This window comes from Myotis lucifugus, unplaced genomic scaffold, assembly GCF_000147115.1.
Source record: "Myotis lucifugus unplaced genomic scaffold, Myoluc2.0 scaffold_165, whole genome shotgun sequence".
Classification (NCBI taxonomy): domain Eukaryota; kingdom Metazoa; phylum Chordata; class Mammalia; order Chiroptera; family Vespertilionidae; genus Myotis; species Myotis lucifugus.
The window spans coordinates 1,571,479-1,599,053 of record NW_005871213.1 but is presented as its reverse complement, the minus strand read 5'-3'; the positions used below and the strand labels follow the sequence as shown (position 1 = coordinate 1,599,053).

The 27,575-nt window shown below is 41.1% G+C and overlaps 1 protein-coding gene across 1 annotated transcript; it reads right to left on the bottom strand.

Moving 5' to 3' along the window:
• Window positions 1–769: 769 nt before the first annotated feature.
• DDX1 (DEAD-box helicase 1) lies at window positions 770–26,003 on the bottom strand. Its single transcript, XM_006096009.3, has 25 exons — window positions 25,952–26,003; window positions 25,592–25,655; window positions 24,434–24,463; window positions 23,743–23,839; window positions 22,295–22,342; window positions 19,965–20,048; window positions 19,653–19,736; window positions 19,057–19,133; window positions 18,387–18,459; window positions 16,903–16,979; window positions 16,665–16,779; window positions 15,781–15,919; window positions 12,525–12,585; window positions 10,873–10,971; window positions 9,933–10,022; window positions 9,051–9,239; window positions 8,352–8,403; window positions 6,024–6,170; window positions 4,916–5,007; window positions 3,596–3,668; window positions 3,405–3,477; window positions 3,286–3,328; window positions 2,469–2,564; window positions 2,084–2,204; window positions 770–1,101 (listed from the first exon to the last, which is right to left on the bottom strand). Exons 1-25 carry the CDS (start codon window positions 25,999–26,001, stop codon window positions 971–973), a joined length of 2,205 nt encoding a protein of 734 aa, XP_006096071.1. The 5' UTR covers window positions 26,002–26,003; the 3' UTR covers window positions 770–970.
• Window positions 26,004–27,575: the final 1,572 nt, after the last annotated feature.

Genomic DNA, 27,575 nt, shown 5'->3' with positions numbered 1-27,575 from the left:
GAAAGAATGAAATTCTCATCCCGCCACACGCACCAGGACTCAGCACCGGGAAGTGAGTCAATGGTAATGCGTTTCCCACTGTTTATATATTTAGTTTCACTCAAGATTGTGTTTGAAGAAATATTTCAGTGCGCAAAGATTTAAAACCATCGTACAAGAAATTATAACTTGTGCTCTTAAGAAATCTCTAAGATAAAAAAAAAAACTCCCCAAGAAACGACTTTATAAACTAGAGTCAAATGGCACAAAAGAGCAGTTCAATTATATTTCAATTTTTCCTTCTGGTGCTAGGCAGGAGGGTCTGAGGACATATATTCCAAAGGACTGTGTTTAAGTGTAAGGCCCAGGGGGACAGTGGGAGCGTTTTATCTCTGTGGGCATAACCTGGAGAGAAAGGGTCTTAAAGCAAAGGCAAAACTCCAGGGATACATCTTCACTGTCGCCACCACCCACTGTCGTCAGTCCTCACAGAACCTTCCAGCTCCTAGAACACCCGCTTCAGACTAGCTGAGTTGTCCTGCCGCGGGACCACTGGTCCTCTCTCACTCAGACCTCTCCGGCTACGGACACACGCAGGCACCGTCACCATCGCAAGCCCGTCTCCCCTGAGGGCCGCTGCCTGGGAGAAGCTCTCTCCCATACTCACAGTGGCTCCACAGAGGGACGCTGCCAAGTTCACATGCCCGTGACCTGCACTGCCTAAGACCACAGCGTTCTTGAAGGAAAACCATCAAGTCCCGTTAACATAAGACACAGACTTTCCTGAAAATAGAGTCATCACATTTATTACTTGCATTAGGTTGCCATTACATGAAGAATTCCTATGACTAATGTTCCATGTTTCTTGACAGGCACGAGTTCGCAATAATAGCTTAAGTGACTACAAACGCTGCTGCCTGGAAGCAGTACAGCCGTTTTAGAGTTTTAGGACGACAGCCGCATCACTCAAGTCTTACTCGGGGTGTTAGCATCAGAAGGTTCTGAACAGCTGGTTAGGAAGGTAGCCAAGGTGCAGAAAAGACGTCTGCGCCTCCTTTTCAAGGGCAGCCAACTCGTGAACCGTAGGTGCCAAAACATCCACATGGCCTTTATAGTTTCCACCTGCATCGCACACAGAGCACAAAGCAATGTAAATGACCTGCCTGAAACAACTTGTCGGCAATACTTGGGCTCAATTGCATCAGTTTAAACATTGCTTCTAGCAATAAAAATGTACTACCGGGCAAGTTATCTCCAAAACTCAGAGTTCTAAAATGGTAAATCACTACAAATCCATGATTCGGCCTCACTAACAGCTGACCCAATATCCCCATCTGTTCCCTCCCCTGTCCTCGTCCTTGATTGGGGAAGGCACAAGGTTAGCCTAAATCTTAACAAAATTTCAGGAATGAGCAAAGGGCATTCCAGGCAAAGGGAAGGGGAGACCAGGTTACCACTGAACTAAGTCAAAGGTTTCTGATTCTTCATTCAAAATCACCACTACACTCGTTCTCTAATAATTCTATAAATGTTCAACTACTCATATAACATTAACACCTCGAGAGAAGCAGCTATGCTGCTTCTGCATTCACATACATCATACAATAAAAATGCAATGGGCAGGTATGGACAAGTGCTATGAGAGTAATAAAGAGGAAGTAACATTCTAAAAATATACACTTAACATCCTATATAATAAAAGGCTAATATGCAGAATGACCGGTTGCTATGACATGCACTGACCCTCAGGGGGCAGATGCTCAACGCAGGAGCTGCCCCCTGGTGGTCAGTGCACTCCCACAGGGGGAGCACCGGTCAGCCAGAAGCCCTGAGCCGGGCTCACGGCTGGCAAGCGCAGTGGCGGTGGTGGGAGCCTCTCCCACCTCCATGGCAGCAGCGCTAAGGATGTCTGTCAGTTGGACATCTCCCGAGAGCTCCAGGAATGCGAGATGAAGGGAACCCCACCCCCCACCCCCCACCACCAGTGTAAGAATTTTGTGCACCGGGCCTCTAGTTATGAAATAAAAGTACTCGCTTCTTACACTGATGCTCAGAGAGGAAACATTCTAATTTAAAATAGAATTAAAAGTAATTCAAAGCTTACCACCAGTTGCCCTTTTTTGTCCATAGGTAACTTTCCCATCAAATTCATCCACAGGTACCTTTATATCTGGCTCAACCTGAGAAATGGTACAGTTCAGGTGTTCTTCTACCTCAGAGAGCAACTAAGAAAGGGAGAGAAAATTTCATTTTGACAAGAGTTGCATTTTAGTAGTGTTAAATAAAACCAGGAAGCTGTACAATACTTAGTATAAATGGAAGTTAGATTTCTGAAGAGATGAACTCAGTTACAATTTATAAACTACAGCTAACATCATAATCAATTATTCAATACTTTTCCTCCTAAGTGACAACAGATAAATGCTGATATGACTTTTGCAAACAAATGAAGTCTATTTTCCAACTGTAATAAGCTTTTGGCATCTTACCTGCATCTCGTTGTACCATATGGTGCAGCCGCCATCCTCCTTGAGCCTGGTGTTGTAACACCCCTTTCCACGGCTGCTACACACATGGTACCAGACCTAGAGAGGGAGAAGGAGTGAACGTGCGCGGAGACGGAAACAGGCTCGAATGCTCTATTTTCACCTTGTTTTATTTTTAACATCGTCTGTCCTCAAGGCAGACTGCAGGTGCGGCTCTACCACCACCGCTCAGTAGCTCTTTTTTAACCAGGTTTCCCGAAAGAACTCTTCTTGAAAATAATCCAAAAGTTTTTCTAAAATGGATGTCAGTTATAGAAGGGATTCTCCCATAGAAACAAGGATGAAAAAGTAAATATTGGAGAATGCTATATCAAGATGAGTATGAAAAATAAGTTCAAATCTCTTCTCTAAGGAAATAAAGCAAAAAGCAAAATGAACTGGTTTGGGCAATGAGTATATGGGAAAATTCCTTATTCTTGCAACTTTTCTGTAAATTTGTAAGTATATCAAAATAGTAAGTCCCCCCCCCCCCCCAATAAAAAGTCTTCTATGGCACCATGCCAGAGTTTAAATAGATTTTGGTGAAAACAATTATTTCAAAGCTATTAGGACAAATATCATTTTGCATTTTTCCCTTCCAAACTTCATCCTATTTATCCATTTAGAGAACATAGTCACAAAAATAAAAAATTTAAAAAAATTAAGCCACAAAGAGGTCACTTATATTCTATGTGCAACCGAATTCAATGGAAATGGGAAAATCCCACTGCTTTTCTTTCTAGCATCGACAGTGAATGCGACACAGCACGGAGAGGAGTACCTTCTCTTTTTCTGTCGCCACCAGGGAAATGGCCAGGCCCATCCTGAAAGAGGTGAACAGTCTCATTAGGCCCCGCCCCCCAGCACAGAGGCTGGGAGAGGAGGGAAGGGCCGCGGTACCTCTCAGCTCTGCCGACACGGCCGATCCGGTGGACATAGTTCTGCTTCTCGTCAGGCAGGGTGACATTAATGACTGTAAATGAAATCGGTCATTACCAACTGCCATGAGTTTCTAAATATTTTGAAAATATTAGTTTACTACTTTAAATTCCATAAAATTCCATCTGCAGGTATAAAAAGTGTCTTTTTACCATAAGGAACACCATGGATATCAATTCCTCTGGCAGCCACATCTGTGCAAATCAAGAATCTTACGTCTCCTTTCTACAGGGAACAGAGGACAGAAAGGCATTTATCAGCACATATACAAAAAAATAAACACAACACTGTCTTTCCACTCACTGAGAACTCTAGTAACTACTGTGTTACTTTCAGATTAGAGATCCAGATAGTCTTAATTCTCTGGGCCAACTCTTGAATTCTTAAGTTATGATTCACTAAATACAACATTTAAGGTGAATAAATCAATGACTAGATTTATTTTGCTTTTCTTTTCTCTTATATCAAAGATATTAAACCTTTGCTAAAATTTGGCTTTATCTTCAGAAATCCTGATAGGTAATTCAAGAGAAAGATAGAATAGAACAAACTATAAAAACAGAAGCATTATTTTAGCCTTGCATTGAAATAAATTCAGAATACTAGGTATTTTACCTCGACATTTGTGAGGAAAAATGCTCAAGAGAAGGGGCAGAGAGTGCCCCCTGGTGCTCACTAAGGAAATACACATCAGCCTGGGACGGGTCTGGCCCGAGGCACAGCACAGTGAGAGCTCTGGGGGAGAGGGAAGGGCACACGGGTTTTGGTCCAGTAGAATGCCCACATACAGAAGGGCGGCACCCTGAGTACCAGGCCATTCCGTATGCTTTGCCATCCACGTCAATCCAGAGCATGGGAACATAACCCAAAGTTCCCCGCCCAGCACTCTCACCTTTTTCATGATGCGCCTGAGAGAATGCATTATGCACTGAAATGAACACACTGATAAACAATAAGGATACTGTTGGTGGAGGCTACTGACCTTGAGTCTTAAAAGGCTCAAGCCCCACCCACCTTATAACCTATTCATGTGCTGCAGCTGGGATAGTCTGCTCCAAACAATTAAAACTATATGTAATTCTACAAAATCCTATTTTGATACCTGTCTGAAAATAATCTACATACTAAGTTTTCTATGGGCATTACTATAAGCTTTTTGTTAAAGGCTCACAGACATGGTTTACCTACTAATGATGCTTCCAAAAAATATCTACCGGAAAGAATTTAACTAAAACATGCTCAAATTAAAAATTCTTGTTACAGTAGTGTTGTGCTGAGAGAATGTGTAATTTACCATCTGACCTTAAAAATGACTAAGCCCAGCCATGAATGGGATACACCAGCGAGGACAGAAATATTTTGAAATTTCTAGGACAAGAATTGCTTTATGAATATTAACTGGAACTGATTAAAACCAGATACAACTCTCCTCTTTTGTGTGAAGGAAATGTAAACGATTTCAATGCCAATACCTTAAATCTTTCCAAGTTCTGCTTTCTCTCATGAGGCTTTCTGTCGCCATGCAGACAAACACAGGAGAACTGGTGTCCCTTCTTATCAGGCCCTAGTGGAAGGCAGATTAAGAGTTAACCTTGGAAAACACTAGCCTCAGATTATGTAAAAAAAACAATGGAAGTCAGGCTATAATGGTACCATATAATTCTATGGAATCTATGTCACAAACCAGGTTAACACAATTAGGCAAAGTGCCACTAAAACGAACTCCCTGGCATTAAATTTGATTTTGCTTTGAAGGACATTTTAAGCCACCTTCCCTATCTGCAGGAGTAAATACAGCAGCATGCCAATGAAATGCATTAGTAAGAGGAAAATACATGTGGACACCAGGAACTTCCCCTGTACCATGCAAAGCGAAAAGCAAAAAGTAGGTAAAAGAGGTTATTCTTGGAAGAATCAAAACAGGCACCACGAAGTCCATGCCCTTACTAACAGGCCACGCCCACAAGCCTGCCCTCCTCAAGGTGTTCTACACCAGCGGCTGCCAACCTTTCGGACCACACGGACCACCAGTTGGTGACCGCTGTTCTACACAACTCAGTTATCTGAGCCACAGTGGCTGGGCCAACCTCTGCCTTTGAACAGACTTTAGTCCACTGGTATATATTACAGTGTTCACGCATATATTCAGATTTTTCCACCAGCCATCTCTTATTCTGTAATTCCTAACTGTTCTGCTTTTTCTCATTTCCCCTTCTTTTCTTATTTAGCCTTATTTAGATTAAGGTTTTTTCCTCATTTACCGATTTAAAAGACATACATTCTATTACTTAGGAAATAACCCTTGAAATTTTAACATCACTCAGTAACTTCACCCTCCTTCCAAATGACATAGGTCCTTAAAACACTGTGACTCATGCTCACTGTAATGAAACGACCTCTGTGGACATGGTCTCATTGCTTTTCCCAGGCTCATCTTACAGAAAATCACTGAATCAGCACACACACAGCGCACCATCACTGCTTTCCATTCTGTGCGCATTCTAGACTGCATCAACCGGAGATTAATAACCGGCTGAATGAGGGAATAAGCACAATTTACTTCAAGTAAGGAAACCTTACCTCCTCCTTGTTGCATAAAATACTGCTCCAAGTTGTCACAGTCGATTTTGGTTCTACAGAAAATAATTGCTTGGTCCATCTTGTGCTCCCTGATTGCCCGCACAGCATACTCCCCCTTCAGGATTTTAATAGCTTCAGACCACATCTCTTAAATATCACCAGAGAAAAACAAAAACACAGAATCTCAATCTGAATCTGTCATGAACACAAATAATTAGTCACAGACTTGCTGCTTAACTCACTTAAACTCTGCTTTAACGTGATGCCAGTTTGTGGGGTACCAAAACACCTCTACCCATCCCTCCTATGAGGGAAACACACACACACACACACACACACACACACACACACAGAAAAACACAACCACACCCTTTATGGAGAATTAATTCTATTGTGCCTCACATTAACTTCCCTAAATGTGCCATAAATGTTTAACCTCATTTAAAAACAAGTAATATACTTTCTAAGTTAACCTAAACACCAGGAAGTTCATACTTCCCTCTATGGAGTAAAAACCATACATCAAACCTAGTTAGTAATTTCTTAGGCACCAACCTCCCAATCTTTATTTTTCAATGGGAAGCTGGGCTATAGTCTGGTCTACCTAATGCACATTCTACTGTATAACCCCGAATATCTCTAAGGTCTCTGTGGTCATCTCTAATTATATAAAACGCAGCAGAAGTTGTACAAGGAAAAGGAAACGAAGCAGCAAACACTGACTTTACAGGCTGCAGCCCACACAGGAGGGCCGTTACTGTGAACGAGCAGAGCCTTTGCTCCTCTCCAACAGAGGCCAGCTGGGCACACAGCGGCGGAGCTGCAGGTAAAATGGTTCAAAGGAACCCTCTTCCATTAAGGCTGCAGACCTCCACCTGAGCCAGGCAGCCTCACCCAGGACACCATCCGCTTGAGACACCTGATACCGGCCAAGCAGCCTAATGGATCCAAGATGCATCCCAGGTTCTCGAAGCGCTGCCCTTGTATCACAATGTATCTTCATAAACTTTTAAAGCATTATGTACATGAGACAAACTGTCTGAGCTCTGCATACAAATATCTTAATGGAATCAGAATTTCATGTAAGGCTTTTTAAAAACTGAGAAATATTTAATGATATGCAGTTTCAGTTTGGGAAGATGAGAAAGTTCTGAGGTGGGTGGTGGTGGTTACACAGGACTGTATACTTAACGCCACTGAGCCATCCACTTAAAAATGGTTAAAGCCAACTTGACCTGAAGTGGGTCTGACAGGACAGAGGCATATGCAGATGAAAGGAAGGCGCTGGTGAGAAAATGAATAGTAAGAACTGACCTTGTCCAAAAAGGTCTGGGAGGTGACCCCTGAGCCCCTGAAACGTCCCGCCTGTCCTTGTGGACCTGGGGGCCTGGCCTATGCTGCAGCCTATGCTAACAATGCGATTCATGGTGGGGCCTCAGGTCACGCAGCATCAGCTCAACCTCTGCAGGGAATGGAGACCAGCCCTCCCTGTATCTTTATAAATGCCGCCTGCCTCGCTCATCTTGCAGCTCACAACAGCACCTATCTGGCTTCTTATAACTGCTGTCACCTGGCCTCTGTGTGTAGGAGACTGGGGCCATCCTAACATCCCCAATGCAACCTGGGAGCCCAGTTCTGAAACAGCATCTCCCACTAGTAATCTGTCCATAGAGGAGAGCCGCTGCTGAACTGAGTCTGGTACCCCTTTCACCAGCATGGCTCTACCTTGGCCAATGGAGTGTCCTCTGGGCTCTCCCAGGGAATATGATTGCCGGATAGGTTTCCAGGTTTACATCATACAGCCCCTCTAGCATGCTAACTTCTGTGAACGTTTTAATCCCTAGTTCCACTGCTTTCCATGAAAAATATCCCAAAAGGTTAAAATGGTAAATGTTATGTTACAGATATTGATTTAAGAAGAATCATTAAATCATTTCTAGGTCATATCTCTATCTCTCACAAAGTTGTAACTAAAGACCTCTTCCTTGTTATCTAGATTCCTGAAATGAAGAACCCCTGGAATTCAGGGCCAATATAATATAATCTCTGTCCCCAGAGAAATGTTTCTTATGATCAGTGAGCATTCTATAATTTAAAGTATATGTGATTTAGATGCCAGGAGGCTAATATCTTAAATTCAGTCACTAATATTCCTCTAAGTTGCCTAGTATCAGCTTTTCTCCCATTTCTTTCTTATTTTTGTTGCTTTTATTTTCAGATTTCCTATTCTACTTTTATAGATCCCATGAGACAGGGCATAAACACAATAAAATACACCAATTTGTTTTCACAATCTTTCAGCTCGTTTCACTGATATTTTTCACTTACCTGGACTGTTAGCACCAGGTCTTGTGTTATCTTTTGCATGAACTTCATCCGTCTATCAAACGGCAAGGATACAAAAGGGGTGGGGAGTGGTTTAAGCAAAAATTCAGAACAGGCATCATTTTTTAAAAGAAGAGAACTGTATTTATCTTTAGACTGCACTTCAGACATATATTTCCATGATCTGTAGGCAAGTGTTCTTCAGATTCAGAAAAACCCTTTATGAACTGCAGGTCTAAGGCTAACCAATTTTAAATGTAATAATAAAAATACAAAGATGGTTTTTAGAACTTTGTGTATTCATAATAAACATACCCTTATATAATGGTAAATCCAGTAACAGTGGTGGAAAATGACATGATGGACACATGAAATTAATTTTTTTTAAAAAATAAGGCACATCAAGAAAACACTGACTACTAAAAATGGAAATCACTGCATCTGAAATCAGGTCTATATATACAGGTAATGCTATTTATTTATAAAAATTTTATCAAAAGCAACTATATAGAGACAGAAAAATAAAAGATGAGTCCATCACTTACTCCATGCCCTAGAGGACTAACGTTTTCCTAAACTTTTGCTTGACTTGTCTTTACTGAGGTCAACTCTCTGGTTGTGTTAAGCATCACTAAGAGCCCGAGGTAAAGCTAGTTTCCGACTGCTTCACTCTGTGCACATGTTAACAGTATAAAGACTTACTCTGATGTGGTTTTTCCCCAGCCTTTCCCAGAGTCTGTCAGCTTTGGGATTCACGGGGACAACCACGTGGTGCACGGTGTCTGGGACGGAATCTTCGCCTTTTAAATCAACCCACGTGGGAAAATGCATTATCTTCTCAGACAGTTTCTTTACATCAAAAGAATGCAAAGTAGCAGAGCAAACAATCACCTACGAATAGAAAAATCAAAGTTTAGGTAAACTTTTATTTTATAGTAACGCCACCTATGATGTTGATGTGGGCCACAACGTACACTACGCCTGGAATCTGAAGACAAGTTCAGTACCCGACTCTGTAGCAATTAGTGGTGTGGCTTTGGGCAAGTTCATCTCTCTGCGCTCAGACCCCCTACTGCCTCAGAAATCACGACCTCTATTCCTCAGGGCACAACAAAAACTAAGTAAGATGAAAAGGTTTTGAAGATCTAAAATTGTAAGGTTTAGACTTACCTAAAAATTTACAAACTTCTCTAAACTAGACCTTTTCCTTTGTATTATATAATCAAGTACTAAAGAAAACATTCATAGAGCAGTTAATCAGAAAACACTAAAACAGCGGTTCTCAACCTGTGGGTCGCGACCCCTTTGGGAGGTCGAATGACCCTTTCACAGGGGTTGCCTAAGACCATCGGAAAACACATATATAATTTCATATTGTTTTTGTGATTAATCACTATGCTTTAATTATGTTCAATTTGTAACAATGAAATTGGGGGTCACCACAACATGAGGAACTGTATTAAAGGGTCGCGGCATTAGGAAGGTTGAGAACCACTGCACTAAAAGATGTGAACTTCAGATAAAAAATGAAGCACTGATACGTAATGAATATGTTCATGTCTCTGAGATGCGTTAGTCCTTTACCTGCAGCCTTTTTCCATCAGAGGTGATCTGAGGGATCTGATTGTGCATCCTATTTATAAAATCCGAGTAGCCTTGAGAGAGAAGCCCATCCTGTGTGAGAAGCAAAGAAAAGCGTCAGTTTTAAATCAGGATCTAAACCTTTCTTTTCTGAAACACACGTAAAATGTAAGATAGAGAAACTAATTCATACGGATATATATCCACGTATTTTTTAAGTGATTATTTTCTCTTGGATACTTAAAGACAAGTTATAAATTCAACTTTAAACCCCATGTGACTAAAATATGAAAAAGCTGGTGATACACAACGCAAACACCACACTCTAGTATTCATGAATGAATAGGAGAGTTAACGGCTCCTACCACATGTCCTAAGCATATGATTTAATATGAAAAAAAGCAAAAACAAATCAAAAACTAAAAACCTGTGCTGAAAACTACTGCCCCCCTCCTGAAATTAATCTGGAAGTAATTTGCAAGAGCTCGAACACATTAATGTCTTTTCATACAGTTCCCATTTGCAACTGTGACAAAGAAAAATAATCTGTAATGTGTAAAAAAATTATGTACACACAAAAATAACTATTTAGAAAGAAAAACAAACCTACACATCTAGTAACAGGAGCAGTAAAATAAACAATGAAGTATCCATATAACAGACCATTTGACAGCCTTTAAAAATCTTTTATGAACAATAACATGAAAACTTAACGATACTAGATTTAAAAAAAAGCTTTCCAGATTCCTCAAAGCTCGATTTCAACTACATAAAATAACAATTACATAAATACGGAAGTGGAAGAAAATATACCAAGCTGGTAACAATGATTATCGCTAGGTATTTGAATCATGACTGAATTATATTTTTAATTTATTTTACATATTTTAGCTTCAAAAATAAAAGCAAACACTTTAAAAAAGCATAACATATTTCAACATACGGCTTCGTCCAGGACCAGGAACCTAACTTGGGACAAGTTGAGCTTCCCTGTGGACACCAGGTCATCCAGTCTCCCTGGAGTGCCGACCACTATATCCACCTGGAAAACATCGAAGAAGCATCGTTGAAAATGAGAAAATAACTCGGTTAAGTTAGAGAAGCCTGAGAAATATATTAACCTGACTTGTGTAATGATACCAACTACTCCACCAGGTCTCGATCGCACATGTGCATAATGCTGCAACTTTAAAAGATTTTAAAAAATTGAATAGCTCTACTCTGTCGTTCCAAAGCTGATTTCGGCTGCAGACACACACAAGGCTAAGGGTGAGCCAGAGGATGGTGGAGAACAACAGGAGAAGAGAAGGCAAGATGGAAAGATCAGAAGAGAATACTGCAGATCCCGAGCAGAAGGAAACACTCCTACCAGAGAGCTCGGAGCAGCGCTGCCCTGACCCTGCCATCGCCCCAGCCAGCAGCACGCCTTAGGCGGACTGACGAAGGCAGACCTAACTCCCTAAGCTCTGCAGCTGCAAAACAGGAGGTAAGAAATTTAATAACTTATGAAAAAATAGATTTGGGATTAGGGAACCAAATGGGAATGAACATATTAAATATCTCTTCAACCACTAAAATGTAACACACTAAATAAGAACATACTAAAGCAATATTACTATCTTAGACTATTACCATCTTAAGTCCAGTACATAATATGATTCCTTGCTCTTAACATGCCACACCAGGTCAAATCTACACCATTCAGTATGAGATTTCCTTTGTAATGGGAGGGAGGGCATGTTTGCGCCCCATGACTCAGTGCCAGGTGGCTTAGACCGAATGTGAAAATATTAAGGAAGTAAGTGGAAAAGAAATGTGTACGAAAGAGGTTATTTCATACATATAAAATGTTTTATAAGGTCCTACCATATTTAGCTTCACCGAATTGATGAGCACAGCTGACAATTTCTCTAATGAAGATCCCAGCTTAGCTTTGTCTATAAACGCATGGCTAAGCACAGCCCTTACACGCATCTGACCCCATCTCCCTCCTATTGGGGCCAGGTCTTAGCATCCTCACCCATCCTGAGGGTCTCTCCGCCAAAACTGCTTCCTCCTCTGCAATCCACTCTCTCCATTTCTAGTCTTAATTCCAGCCTCTTCTTTTTCAATTACTGCACCCCCTCCCCCAAAGGATAGTTGATTCATGAAAGTGAGGGGGGAATTCTCAGGCGCTCAAAAGGTAAACAAACAGATTGATGTATGTTTGTTTCTGGAAAAATGGCTTACCTGCTGCAACATGTCTTTGAACAAATTTATACTTTTTGACCTTGTTTTCATCTCTTGAAACACAACACAACTATATTGCCAAAATGACCACCCATGATGTGACTTTTTTTTTTTTTAAATATATTTTATTGATTTTTTACAGAGAGGAAGGAAGAGAGATAGAGAGTCAGAAACATCGATGAGAGAGAAACATCGACCAGCTGCCTCCTGCACACCTCCCACTGGGGATGTGCCCGCAACCAAGGCACACGCCCTTGACCGGAATCGAACCCGGGACCCTTCAGTCCACAGGCCGACGCTCTATCCACTGAGCCAAACCGGCTAGGGCCATGATGTGACTTTTTAAAAATCAGAAGTACAACTTACCCCGTTATCTAAAACCGAGAGCTGATCCCGGGCTGCAACACCTCCAATGATCAGAAGCTCCCTGAAATAAATAGCAGAATAATAATGAAGAAAAAGGTTAAAGCGCACTTACTGTATGATCTGCACCCATCTCTTTTCAGTGGAAATGAAAGTTGAGTAAGTAACTAAGGGAGAATCCACAGGAAAGTCAGAAGTAGGAGGGACTCGAAGCGCTCCATACCCGGGGCCTATGAAATGCGCAAGTGTGGGAAAGCGAGCAGAGCGTGCAAGCACGGAGCACACAAACATGAGCCCTCATTACACAGCCTCCAGGGCTCCGGGCCTCGTTTCAATCACCTTTCACATGTAATGGTTGTATGTGCACAGAACAGCTCTGAAATAATATGTAAACATCAAGTTTTAAAAGTTGCCGCCAGGCAGAATAACTAAAAACTGGGGGATGAGGCGGAAGGAGATTTAATATCCTTTAGTTGTTTAAATTTTTCTCATTCAAAATACTTCAAAAACAATGTTTAGGTTTAAAATATTGTCTTATGTCAAGACAATTCAATGGAGGGAAAGAAGTCTTTTCAAACGGTGCTAGACAAATGGATATTTGCAAAAGAGTGAAGTTAAACCTCTTTATGTCATACACAAACATTAACTCAAAATGAACCACAGACCTAAGGGTAAGACCTGACACTATAAACTCTTACAAGAAAACATAGGCGTAAACTTTCATGACCCTGGGTTAGGCAAAGTCTCCTTATATACCACACCAAAAACAAAAGCAACAAATTAAAAATACATAAATTGGACATCATAAAAATTTAAAACGGTTGTATTTCAAAGGACACTAACAATAGCATGAAAAGACAACCCACAGAATGGGAGAAAATATTTGCAAATCAGACAGAGCTTAACTAATACAGTGTGCGTGTGTGTGTGTGTGTGTGTGTGTAAAAACTCTTCAAACTCAACAAAAACACAAATAACCAAACTGAAAAATAGGCAGGGAATCTGAAGACATTATGAATGGCCAATAAGCACATGAGAGATGTTGAACATCATCAGCTACACAGGAATGCAAATCAAAACCACAATAAGATACCATCTTCCACCCATTAGGGAAACTATAGTCAAAAGACAGATATAAGTTTGGTGAAGATACAGAGAAATGAACCTTCATACGTTACTAACAGCGATGTCAAATGGTGGTGTCACTTTGGCAAACAGTTTGGCAGTTCCTGAAAATGTTAAACATGTAGCTACTGAATGATCCAGCAATTAGACCCCCAGGCTTATATCCAAGAGAAATGGAAATGTCCACACAAAACTTGTCCACTCATGTTCACAGCACGACAGCAAAAAGTGGAAGCAACCCAGATGCCCATCAACTAATGTATGAATAAACAAAAAGGTGGTACATGCATCAAACGGAACACTTTTCAGCAACTTAAAGGAAGTAAGTATAGATCCATGCTACCGCGCTGATAAACCTCAAAAGCATTAATTAGGCCAAGTCAGAGAAGCCAGTCACAAGAGAGCACATGCCGTCCAAGTCCATTTACATAAAACGTCCCAAACAGGCAAATCGACAGACAGAAAATAAATCAGTGGCTCCACCGTAGGTTGAGGAATACAAAAGAACAGCCCGTCTGAGGGAGTGTACATCTGAAGGGGACGAGTAACGTTACATATTTGAAACAAGGAACACCAACACATGACAGCGCGGAGGATGGAGGCGAGGCGCACACAGGAAGTGTACCCAGGGGGGACAGGACGGGCTGGTACAGCTCGGTTAGCTTCACAGAAAGACCAGGACTTGCGCTGGGTTTTCAAAGGAGAGGCTCATTTGTACTCAATACGAAATCAATAACCCACAATTTTACCATCTTAACAAATACATTAATTTTACTATTCATGTTCCCCTCCAGCCTTTGACCACAGGCATATCAACCTTTACACATGATTATAGCATAAGAACCAACTCATATTTAGCATTTCCCATTCTTCCAAAACACTATTATGAAGAGTTCCGAGTCTCTCATTACACAGAGGTCTGCTTATTACAAGCTCCTCCAGGGCTTTGCCTATCCCACCTCAAGGCACTCATCACACTTGTTCTGCTGTCTCTCTCCCCTCCCCACTATCCCCACACTCCCACACATAATTCTCTAAAAGCAATGACTAATTCTCATTGTTATATCCCTGACCCCAGCCTAAGACTCCACACACAGTAAACATTCAAATAGTAACTAGATAAGTAAAAAGCATGAATCCTGAAAACAAAATTAGGAATTATTTTACCAAAAAGTTTTATAAAGTTTCCTTTATCCCTGAATGAGTTTTACTTGTAAGTAAGAGCAATATTAAAGAGATGGGCCTGCTTGATGCCAATAATTCAGTCTCTGAAATCAGATAGTGGTGGTTGCACAGTGCTGTGGCTTTACTAAAAACCACTGAAACTGTACACTTTAAAGCAGGGGTCCTCAAACTACGGCCCGCGGGCCACATGCAAATACAAATATTATATCTGTTCCCGTTTTGTTTTTTTACTTCAAAATAAGATATGTGCAGTGTGCATAGGAATTTGTTCATAGTTTTTTTTTAAACTATAGTACAGCCCTCCAACGGTCTGAGGGACAGTGAACTGGCCCCCTGTTTAAAAAGTTTGAGGACCCCTGCTTTAGAGGATGAATTTTATAGTGAATTGTGTTCCAATAAAAAAATAATTCAGAGTAAAATGAACAAAAATCAAGTGGCAAATCAACTACTTATATGGCATGACCTTCCTTCTCCAAATTAAAAGGGATCTACTACTGAGCAAGAAGTTCCACAAGATCACCCCACTTGGTAGAAAGAGCCCTCTAACTGGACAGTGACCAGTGTGAGCACCCAAAGGGAAGGTCATCACTGTGAGACAATGACCTCACTGCGCCGTCACCACCACGCTAGAAAGAGAGCGGTGTATTTCCTCTGCAAATGAAATGCTCCCTTTAAAGGACTAATTTTTGCTCCGATACTATTTGGCAAACCATGACTCTTCATGTAAGAGACAGAAAAAAATCTCAATTTACTTTTCTTTTAAATCAAACTTATCACTTAAGCAGTTTTATACAGAAACTGCTGCTATTTTACATCAGAGTTAAATATACTCACATTTAGGTGTGTATGTATACACACTGGATTTCTACCTCATTTTTTCTACCTTACTTTTCTTCCCAAACACCTCAAACCTAAAGACAGGAGGTTTTAACACAAACGGAAGCTTTACCTTAATTTAGGATTATCAACGTATTTCTTAAACTGCTTGACGTTGTTCAGAGTTTGTTCAGCTAACTCTCGGGAGGGTTCGACGATGAGCGCTTTGGGCGCGTTGGGGAGGAACTTGGTCTGTGCCACCTGCGCGTTACCTGAAGAGAATAGAAGGATCAGAACACATCCGAACCGCACTGAAGTACCTTTATTTGTAAAACACGTGTGCAAACAGTCCAGTATCAAAATTTTAAATAACAACTGTCCAAAGTATAGAAGGTAGTCAAACAAAACACAATAAAGCTAAGATTGCCTAATGAACTAAGGTTTCTTTAAATTACTTGCAGAATTGCCACTGCTGATATGCTTTATGATAAACTAAGTTATGAAACGTACTTACTCTGAATAACTGAAGCAGCTTAGACAGTACCATGGGTAAGAGTCTGAGCTTTGGAGGCAACTGCTCGCGTCTGAATTCAGTTCTACCTCTTACTTGTTCTGAGACCTGAGGCAGGTCACTTCACGTCCCTACTCCTCAAGTTCTTTGTCTGAAAATGGGAGGGCCCTACCTCACGGGCTGCAGGGAGGCTGAGTAATCAGTGTGAAGACCAGCACCGTGCTGTGGCGCTTACTGTGCACAGGTTACAAATACTAGCGTCGTCATCATCGGGATCCCCACAATGCCTCAACTCAAACCAAATGCTTAAGAGTTTATGGATTAATTTGTGAAATTTAGTTTTACTGATGTGTGCCTAAACCAGCGGGGGGCATACGTAACTCACTTGCTAAGAGAAGCCTTATCTACTGGAGTTTTCACCTGCCGCCCATCCTGAAATCCTCCCCCACTCCGCCCCGCCCCCCCCGCCCCCGCCCCCCGCCATAACCCCTGGCCAGGTGCAATACCTGAGTGCTGTGATTTGACAACACAGCTGTCCGGCGCCTTGGACAGACCTACAAAACCGTCTTTTGGTGGAAACTTAAATTCTTCTTCACCAAAGTTGAATTTTAGTTCAGCGTTCTAGCAGGGAATAAAGGAGAAAATGACAATTCTTAATCTAACAGCAAATTAGCTAATACACAATAATGCCGATCAAAGTAGCTGTGGTCCCAGCAAAATTCTTCTAACTGGATTCTCACTTACCTTCAAAACACAGGCAGGAAAGAGGGCTTGGTTCTTCATATGTGGTGGTATTTCAAATGCCAAACCAAGGTCTTTTCCTTAAAAAAAAAAAAGAAAGAAAGAAAAATTAAAACTTCCAGAGAACTTACACGCTTATATGCATAACCCATGGACACAGACAACAGTGTGGTAGGCCTGGGGGGCGGAGGGTCATGGAGGGGGACTTATGTAATGCTTTGAACAATACAGATAAACTTAAATAAATATAATTGATAATTTAAAAAAAAGGAAAGAAATCGAAACGCCTTCTCTGACCGCCCTGTGTAAAATAGCACCCCCTCTTCCACATACTCACACCATCCATCCACCATCCCACCTGCATCCCTGCCTCCCCTCAGGCTACGTGGATGAGCTGTGCTGCCTAATGCCACCCTCGTCACTCTTACTTAATCCTGAAATTGCACATGCAACTACATACTTAGTTTCACCATTCAAATGATAAGTATCTCACACTTACAATGTCCCAAATAGCACTGCTCTCATCCAATTGGCTCCCGCCTACTGCCAAAACCCACCACCCACCGACCAGTCTGTATCCAACACAGCAATATAGTGACGCTGTTAACCAAATCAGATGATGCCAATTCTCTACTCAAAACCCTAGTGGCTTCCATCTCACTCAAAATAAAGTCTGTATGATGACCAATAAGGCCCTAGCTGCCGGCCTCACTGCCTCACTGGTTTAATGTCTATCACCTACCCCCAGGCTCAGTGGGCTCCAAACCCACTGGCCCCCCATTGTACTCAGATACCCAAGCACACGTTCATCTCAGGGCCTTTGCATTTACTTTTCCCTCTGCCTGAAATACTCTATCTGGTCATTCAGATTCCTACCCAATTGTCGGCTTATTAGAGACGCCTTCTCTGACCACCCTGTGTAAAATAGTACTCGTCCCCCGACTGCTAGCACTCTGCATTCCCTTCCAGGGGTGGGCAAACTTTTTGACTCGAGGGCCACAATGGGTTCTTAAACTGGACCGGAGGGCCGGAACAAAAGCATGGATGGAGTGTTTGTGTGAACCAATATAAATTCAAAGTAAACGTCATTACATAAAAGGGTACGGTCTTTTTTTTTTTTTTAGTTTTATTCATTTCAAACGGGCCGGATCCGGCCCGCAGGCCGTAGTTTGCCCACGGCTGCCTTAGACGGAGTTGGCCTCTCCTTCAGTGCACGTGGCTCCTTGACATACTGGGTATCTGTCGGTCTCGCCCCACCACAGGCAAGCCCCACAAACGTAAACATGTTTGTCTACTCCATTTTCTGCTGAATCTCTAGCACCTACCAGGGTGCCTGGCACATACCAAATGCTCAACAAGTATTTGTTAAAAGAAAGAAAGAAAAAGGCAGGGAAGGAGGGAGGGAGAGAGGATTGAAGAAGAGGGTGAGGGAATTTAAAATACCACAAATATACCTTCTCTAACACAACAATCCATAGAGAGCTTACCATTTTTGGAGAATTTGACGTGTCCTTTATCTATATCTAGGTAACACCCAATGGTATCATGCATAGTGAATTCCTAGAAAACCAGAAAGTGCTGTTAATAAAGCAAATCCATAAATAAAGTTCAAATATACCCGCATCAAAAGTATGTTTCGAAATAACTCCTTGAAGCTTGAATGTAGTTGTTAAAAGGCCTATTATAGCATTTCATACAGAATAGAAGCATCTGACAGGCTTTTTAGAACCAACATGACTAACCTGTTCAGAACAAGTGTATTAGATGACCATGATGGCAACTAAGAAATGAGAATAACGTGTAAGTCAAAGCCCAAATCAAAATGGGGTAAAAACAGAAGACAAAGTAATATGCCTTGGAGGGGCTAAGTGAATTTTGTAACGTTCCTTCCCTGAAGTCCAAATCTGAACCACCTCTGGGAAATACAGGGTAGGCAAAAGGTTTACAGTTGTGAGTACGTGAGTTTATTCTTGTATTATTTATTATTATATTGCTTATTATATTATTAGCCTACCTTGTCCACCCCTTTACTCATATAATCCAGTTGAATTTGAGAATCATTTCTATACCCTCAGTCATGTCATGAGTGACGAACTACTACTAAGTACACACAAGAAAACTTACTAATGCTATGATCAAGCCAATAAAACAACTTACCTCTCCATAGTTATCAAACTGTTTATTATGGGATTTCTTTCCTGTTCCACCAAAGCCAAATCCAAACTTGTCAGTACCTAGGTTTAAAAAAACACTTTACTTATGAGGTGAGATATAAAATTAAAAGCCCTGCAAACGAGATTTACAAATTTACAATAACTGTGGTATGTATTTATATACACTAAACTTTATTCTGACTTCACTCATATTCTTAACCTATTCTTCATTTTACACTATTAGATGAAGAGTGTAAAATGAAGAATTTTACTATACTAGAGGCCCGGTGCACGAATTTGTGCATGGGTGGGGTCCAGCCAGCCGCCCCAATCGGGGCAATCAGGGCCGGGGCCGGTTGGGGGGAGGGGCCGAGGGCAGTTGGCCAGCTGGCCCCACCCCCTGGTTGAACTCTCAGTCAAGGGGACAATTTGCATATTAGCCTTTTATTATATGGGATATTTTTTAGTACTTCAAATTTTTTTGAAATGGTTTGAGGGACAGATAAATATTATTTCCATGTCTCTAAAACATATACTGTGTATGGTCACGTGTTAACAACTCAAGCATGAATAAACGTGGTTTCCTCTGGAAGCACTTACCTAGGTCTAAGGACGCCTGCATGGAGGACCACCCGACTCTGCACAGCCCCTGGTCATGACAGGACACTTCGTAGTAGTGCTTCCCTACAAGGGAAAACGCTTTAAGGTTTATCAGTTACACACGGGGCCATTTTCCATGGGGCCACTTTCCCACTGTTTCTCAATTATAATTTGTATGACCCAAATGAAGAACTGTAGGTCTCTCTGTCACATTAAAAGTCTTCTGGATCCTTGCCATAAAGCTATGGTAAGAAAGTTAGTTTATTAATAATTACCTCTAAAGTTTACAGGTGTACAGATGCAGTTTAATACCTTTCGTGAGTCCTTTAGTAGCTCTACATCCATGCCACTCCTTCACTTCTCGGCTTTGACAGCAAAGACCATCGGACCCAATTGCTGGATTGAGAAAAGCACAGAACACCATGTCAGTACAGATGATGTGAATCATGCACTGAGACAGTCTCATTCATCTCACTAATGAGGCAATGCCTTCGCTTGGTGAACGGTCCAGAGAATGAGGCGTGCCGATTCCTGAGTGACAGCAACCTCTTCCCTACGAGTAATGGGCCCTATTCTTCCCCTGGAGGGCCTTGGCCATGTTGGGGACTGGTTTCTCTAGTCATTTTCCCCAGGACAGGATTTTACTGCAACAAGTCAGAAAGGAATCAAAGCAGCACCTAAACTGACGTGCACTAAGAGCAGCTGTATCGCCAACACAAATGTGTTTAGACAACTGTTCTCTACAATGCCTTAAAGAAATGGATCCTAAGGATGACACAGCACCCACTCATAAATACCTGTTGCTTTGATCTTATGCTTAAATTAGAGCCTGAGGGAATACCGTGCTAAAAGGAAAACAGGAACTGCGCCTGGCTTGCTCCCCAATCCATTAACCCACAAAACATAAGGGAGGGCAGGGAAAGCTCCAATAAACAAACCTGTAGTTGGTATCTGCTAATATTAGAACTCTAAAAGATGAAGTTCTATCTCATACATCACCGTCAGTCACGGTGCTTATTGGTGCTTAACAGCTTTAAGTAAATTGGTTTTTGTGTGTACCACAGAGAGACAATGACTCATGCCCTGGTTCAGGCTAGAGACTCATACTCAGCACCTGAATGTAGAACAAACTTTTAAAAAGTACATTTTACTTCACATACCAGAAATTGAATTATCCAAAATATACATTCTTACTCAATGGGTACTACATTATGTAAAACTGAACTGTAACTCTTTGCAGTCCAATGTTATTTTTGGAATTCAAACAGTCTGTTCCAAATTCATTGACAGGATTGAATGTTGAACTTTTTAATGTTCTTATTGCTCGACGTTGGACCTGCTCCTAGCGCCTGGTCTGTCAAGTCAGCCTCGAGGTTGGACCGAAAAGGGTTAAAGTTCTTTAGCAATAGCAAATCCTTAATATTTTTATATGTAAAATTCTGTATGCATATATAGACATAAACTTTAATACAAATTAGATATCATGGTGGAGAGTCGCAGTTAGGGTGTTTTGGTTGGTTGCTTTGGCATGTTTTCTCATGCCCACTCTACATTTCTCTGCATCCTGCCTTTCTTAGCAGCACCTGGTGAAAATTCAACTAAGTCACCCTATTCTTGACACTGATCACTTATGACAACCCCACAGCGCTGACTCATTCTTCGTAATGGCTTCACAAAAGTCCTTCCATACACCCTAGGCTTTGTTAACCATCCCTTAGCAATAGCATTCACTTTGTTGGCAGTTTTAACCCTTATAATGTTCCACCAAACAGTGTTGTATGTATATCCTATATACTGCCACTTTCATTCCAAAGAGTTAGACCATCCAGGAATAAATATGTATATATATATATTAATAGGCAAGACTAAACTGCTTTTCCAAAGGCAATAATCCATATCGGTTATCACTCTTTTGGATTACTGCCAATCAGACGGGTAACTTTAATTTCCATTTCCCTAAATAACTTTAATTTCCATTTCCCTATATCCTGTAAACTTGATCCTGGCATGTTTATTGCCATTTGGACTGGCTCCACTATGAATTGGTTGTTTATCTCTTTCTTACCAAAAACAAGTATCTATGCAAGAACTCTTTAGTAGTTTATAAGGACTGTTTATCTTTCATCAACATTGCAAGTATTCTTTCCATATTTATTTTTGTCTCTTGACTTTTTCCTGTAATATCTTTTCCACACGTATTTTTTAGAATTTTAAACAAACAGATCTATATCTTTTCTTTTTTGATTTTTGAGTTTCTTATTTGGGTTAGGAGAATTTCCCCACCCCTAAGTTGTACATGTAGTATATGTACACATATATATTAAGTCTTTCCCTAAATAGGAGATAAGTCAATTTCACATTACTTCAGATGGATCATTTGTGCTGAAACCCTTACTGAATAAATCACCCTTTTCACTGAAATTAAATATTTTTTCTACATATTAACATTTTATACATAGTTGGATGCATTTCCATTATATTCCATTGATTTTCAGTACTAAATTGTGAAACTGTAGTAACTATATTCTAAAACTTGGTGAATTAAATCTTTATTTACTAGATGTCATAATTTTGATATTCTCAGGTATTATTACAAGCAAGTTTCTGATTTATAAATGAGTTGCTAAAATCTATCCACTTACCAAAAGCAGATCCTCTGTCATATGGGTTCATCTGCCATTTGTTGAGCACTAAATGAATTAATATAACAACAGTTACCACAAATGTATGAAATTAAAAATAAAACTTTGTCACAAATAAAGTATATATTTTATATAATTTAATCCCTCTAGATTCCACTTTACATATCATTTTAAATGTACACATAAAAATTACTGGTGTTTTTATTAGCAGCAACACCGAAATTGAACACTGAAACACAATAATAATTGCTGGCCTATCTGGGGATAAAACTTTTCCTCCTCACTGCTTCAGTGCACTTTGCATTTGATGGCATCGATCTTTGTTGTAACTGAGGGCACTGATAAAATAAAGTTTTGGTAACTGAACAAGCTGACTTCAATCAAAATAAAAATAATTGACTAACATATCAAGATCTAATTATCATTTCATCATTAATTTTTAAAAAGTAAGTTCTTCATCTCAAATAATTCAGTACCATATTCAAAAGTCACAAAATTTTTCCTTACTTAAATGGGATCAGCATTTTCCTTTTCTAAAACCTTCATAGTATATGGATATTCAAAGGACCATAACAGCTATAGATAACTCTGTGTTTTCAGCCCAACTTTTCTTAATTTCTGATCAAACTATATCTATCATTTGCTTAAACCCCTTGAATAATGGAGAAATAACTTTTTCTTTTGAGGTTCTCAAGAGAACTGCAATTGCTGGCTCAATCTAGTTCCTCAGAAGTTAAACAGAAGCTTCATCCAGATTATTTCTCTTAGTCCTGGTCCTACTTTATAGAGGAATTGTTTTCTCTCCAGATCCTTTCAATGGTTTAACAATTACCTCTTTTACTTGTGTCTCCGTGCTTAAATATGCAGTTTCTTTTCCTCATAGGACATGATTAGAACTATTACCATTCTGGTTACCCTCTGGAAGCATTCTCCTTTATAACCATCTCTCATAAACACCGGTTTAAAGTTGTTACAAGTCTCGAAATTATTTTTAAATAGTCCTGGTCCTACTTTATAGAGGAATTGTTTTCTCTCCAGATCCTTTCAATGGTTTAACAATTACCTCTTTTACTTGTGTCTCCGTGCTTAAATATGCAGTTTCTTTTCCTCATAGGACATGATTAGAATATTAGTTCACACAAACACTCCATCCATGCTTTTGTTCCAGCCCTCCGGTCCAGTTTAAGAACCCATTGTGACAAGTCTTGAAATTATTTTTAAATATGCCAATGGTCTAAATAGTTCATATCCTATCTGCCTCACAATTCACTTACAAATGAGTTATGCTCCAAATGACACTTGGCATCCCTGCTTCCAGTGCACCGAATGCCAATACCACCACGCGGACCCTGACAATAAAAATGCACACCCAAACCTCACACCTGCACATGCCAGGGAGGAGAATAACTAATTTATACAAAAGAGAAATACTGCTACGCAAACATTACCTGAAGCACCAGTTTTAATTGTTGTTTTCCCCTTTTTGCCTTCCTGTTGGTCTTTCAGAGTTTCATAAACTATCTGGATAACTGGAATGCTGAAAGCCTATCAAAGAAACAATAGTTTCATATATCAGCATTCAGATATCAATGCCAATTTACTAATCAGCATAAACTACAGAAGTTACACATGTACATTAAATAATTACACATATTTTAGATTGCCATCCAATTTGCCCAAACCTCAAATTCCAGACAGCTGACTGAACGAAGATAACAGGAGCCAGCTGACAGCTCCAAAAACAAAGAACAGGAACCTGCAGAACAAACTAAACTAAAGAGGAGAAATACCACCCACTCTGACGAACTGTTTCTCCTGTCTGGGCCAATGTGAAATCGACCTCTATTTGCAATCTCTCTATTACTAGAGCCACTGCAGTAAAATTCAGAAGTGACTGTAAATACTAAAGGTAATGTCACTATGTCTCCAAGACCAGTTTAAAACTATATTCTTAAAGCCACACGTTACAGAAGTTATTTCAGAATTAGCTGGCAATAAGACTATCACTCAGTGGCAAGCAACCGTTTCGTCACATTCTGCAGGAGGTTGCTTTATTAAATATTTCAAAGTCAGAATTACTGGACAAAGTTGCTTTAAAAATCAACTCTTACAAAGTCAATTTAAGTTTTTATTACTTACACCAGTTTTTCCACTTCCTGTTTCTGCAGCCTGAATGGAAAAAAACGTTGTCAATTAAAGAAGTCAACTTAACGGATGGGACGTTTTCACCTGACCAGCGACCTTGCCTTTCAGGAGCCTCCAGATCCCTCAGGTTTCCTCAATCAGCTGCGATACTGCCAACCTTGCCATTCCCTCAAGAATCACTCCCCCCTCTCTCTTCCCATTGCGACCATTCACACCTCAGGCCTCATCACTCTAACCTAGGTTACAAAAGTGTCCTAACAGTATCTAATCTCTCAGAACTCTATTACCAAATTAGTCCTCATAAAAACACAAGCCTAACCTTGTCACACACCCCTCCTTAAAATGTCCAATGATCCCCACTGCCAACAAATACCCAATTCTTTTAAGGGACACCTGAGAACGAGCCCAGGTCATCTGAGCCACTGTGTATTTCCCGTCTGATCTCAAGTTCCGCCCCACCAGACACACTTATCTTATGCTTCCCTCTAACTCAGTGGTTCTCAACCTTCTGGCCCTTTAAATACAGTTCCTCATGTTGTGACCCAACCATAAAATTATTTTCGTTGCTACTTCATAACTGTAATGTTTCTACTGTTATGAATCGTCATGTAAATATCTGATATGCAGGATGGTCTTAGGCGACCCCTGTGAAAGGGTCGTTCGACCGCCAAAGGGGTCGTGACCCACAGGTTGAGAACCGCCGCCCTAACTGAACTGCTCCGGGATCACACCTGCATTCTCTTCTCTACGTAGAGTTCATTCCTCTTTCATCCTCCCTTGTCCTAAATCTACTGCCCCCAGAAGAGTCCCCATGGTCCCCTCATCCGGGACGACAACTGGCCCCACTCGAATCCCTTAGAACTTTGTAAGCTTATCCAGGTGCCATGGTTCTCTTTTATGACAATTACCTGTGTGCATGTGTTACTGTGCTACTGGGTTAAGCTTCTCAAGGGCAAAAGCTGCATCTTACCTTCATTTTCCCCACAACTCTACCTAATACTCTGAATGCAGTGTATGTGTCCTAAATGCATGTAAATATATAAGATTAATTGGGTGAAAATATCATCTTGAAGCCTATGGAGTTCTTACAGTGGTTCACAACCAGCCCCTGATTGTGTCCCGGCTCCCAGCCCCTCACCCTATGGAACATACCATAAGCACATCGCCGCCTCCCAGGATCAGTGGGATGGATTCTGCCTGGATGTCAGTTGGAAGACTAAAAGAATCATATTTTGAAAAATTTTAGTTATAAAAATAAATCACCTAAGCTAATTGAGGCATATAAGCATGCTAAATTATAAGCCTAAGAAAATTTTATTTGGTAAATACTACCAATCCTTTTCAGCTAGAAATATATCAAAGTTTAAAAAGGAAATGTCCTCTAAGAGAATCACAATAAAACTTAATTTCACTTACCCAACTACACCCAAAAAGATCTGATAAAATCATGACCAACTGTTTACTAGTAAATGATAAAGCTGTTGCAGGTACATTTAAGCTTCGTGTACTTACAGCCAATCCATCTCTTCCACAGCTTGTGCAATTTCAGGCATAACACCCATCTCTGAAAGTAAAAATTAATTTTAAAAACCACATAAACTTAAATCATATGATTCTTAAAGTTACCGTCTGAGGAGCAAATAACACAATAGATAGAACCCTGAAATTTTATACTGTAAACTTGTTGCTATAAACATAGCTGACCTAGGCAACTATGAAAATCTTGTTCAAAAGGGCTCTCCTAATTCTCAATCTCCCCAGAAAAATGCATAGATGGAAAAACTAATCAAGAGTTCAAGTTGTGTATCCAAGCAGACCTTTCTAAGACTTGTCCCCATTAGCGTCTACCTGATTCTCTCTCCTAAAAAGCAAACAGGTTGGATAAAGGAGAGTGATGGTCTTCCCTATGCGGCATCCTGCCAGCTGGAGCCGCTCGTGAAACTGCTGTACTGTGAGCAGCAACAGACTCTCAGCAAACCCCAGACTCCTTGTTCCACGTGGTCACGTTCCCTGCATGTTTGCTCTAAGCCATCTTCTCTTTACATGTAACATTTTTAACACTTACGGAAAACATGGGAATTTTCATGTTCTTTAACTCTACAGGTCCTTATTTCATATCACTGACTCTTCTAGTCCTTTACCCGGACATCCCTGAAAGGTGTGCACGACTCCCCAAGAAGTGAACCCGTAAAATGACAACCTGGATCGGCTCTACACGCCTGGTCTAATCCCTTGTTTTAGGAGAGGGCTGGGGGCAAAAATACCCGCCACCGAGGAGACTTCCCCTTGCCTCCTCCTGTAAGATGTAACTACAGCCACCTGAAACCCTGACTCAGGACTAAAAACCTGGAGTTCCTAATGTGTTTATGGGAGAAAACTAAAAATCAACAACAACAACAGCATTTGAAGTCACCTTAATAGATTAAGAACATTAAAATATAGACCTAACTTGCACTTTCTGCCTGTAAATTTCCCACGTTTAAGTGTATAGCAGGCTCAGTGCAGCTTCTTAAAACGGTGGATGCATAAAGGAATGATGATAAAGGAAGAGGTAAAAATAGCAACTGTTAGGCTAGAGAAACGACCTTAAAGTCCTATTTGGAATACAGGAGGGCGTCACACAGCAAATGAATGAATATTTCCCAATACTGTACGCCTGACTCTGTGTATGAGAATGAACGCGTTCCCTTCCAGCTTCGATACTACCTAACGTTAGTGTTGACGTGCTAGCGTTTAAACAAACACTAACAAATCACAGGTTTCCGCTGGGGCGTCACTTTATGGAAGGACCTGAAAAAAACTGGACAGAGGCCGGAGACTCCTTTTCCCAGCGGAGCCTCCCCCGACCCGGCCCCATCCCGGGCTCGCGAGCGCCGCTGCCACGTCCGCGGGCGGGAGGCCTGCGATCGGGACCCGCTGGCGCCACGCCGCCGCCGTCCCCGGGCGGGCAGCCGGTGCGACTGCGGGGAGGGGGGCGGAGGGGACCCGTGGGAGCGGGCGCCCGCACAGCAGGCGCCCCGCAGGCCCCGAGCGCGCAGAGCCGCAAACTGCTCTCGGCACCGGGCACGCAGGAACCACGAGGAACCGTTCCCTCCGTGTTCCTGGCCCGGGAGTCACCACCAACCGGTCACTGTAT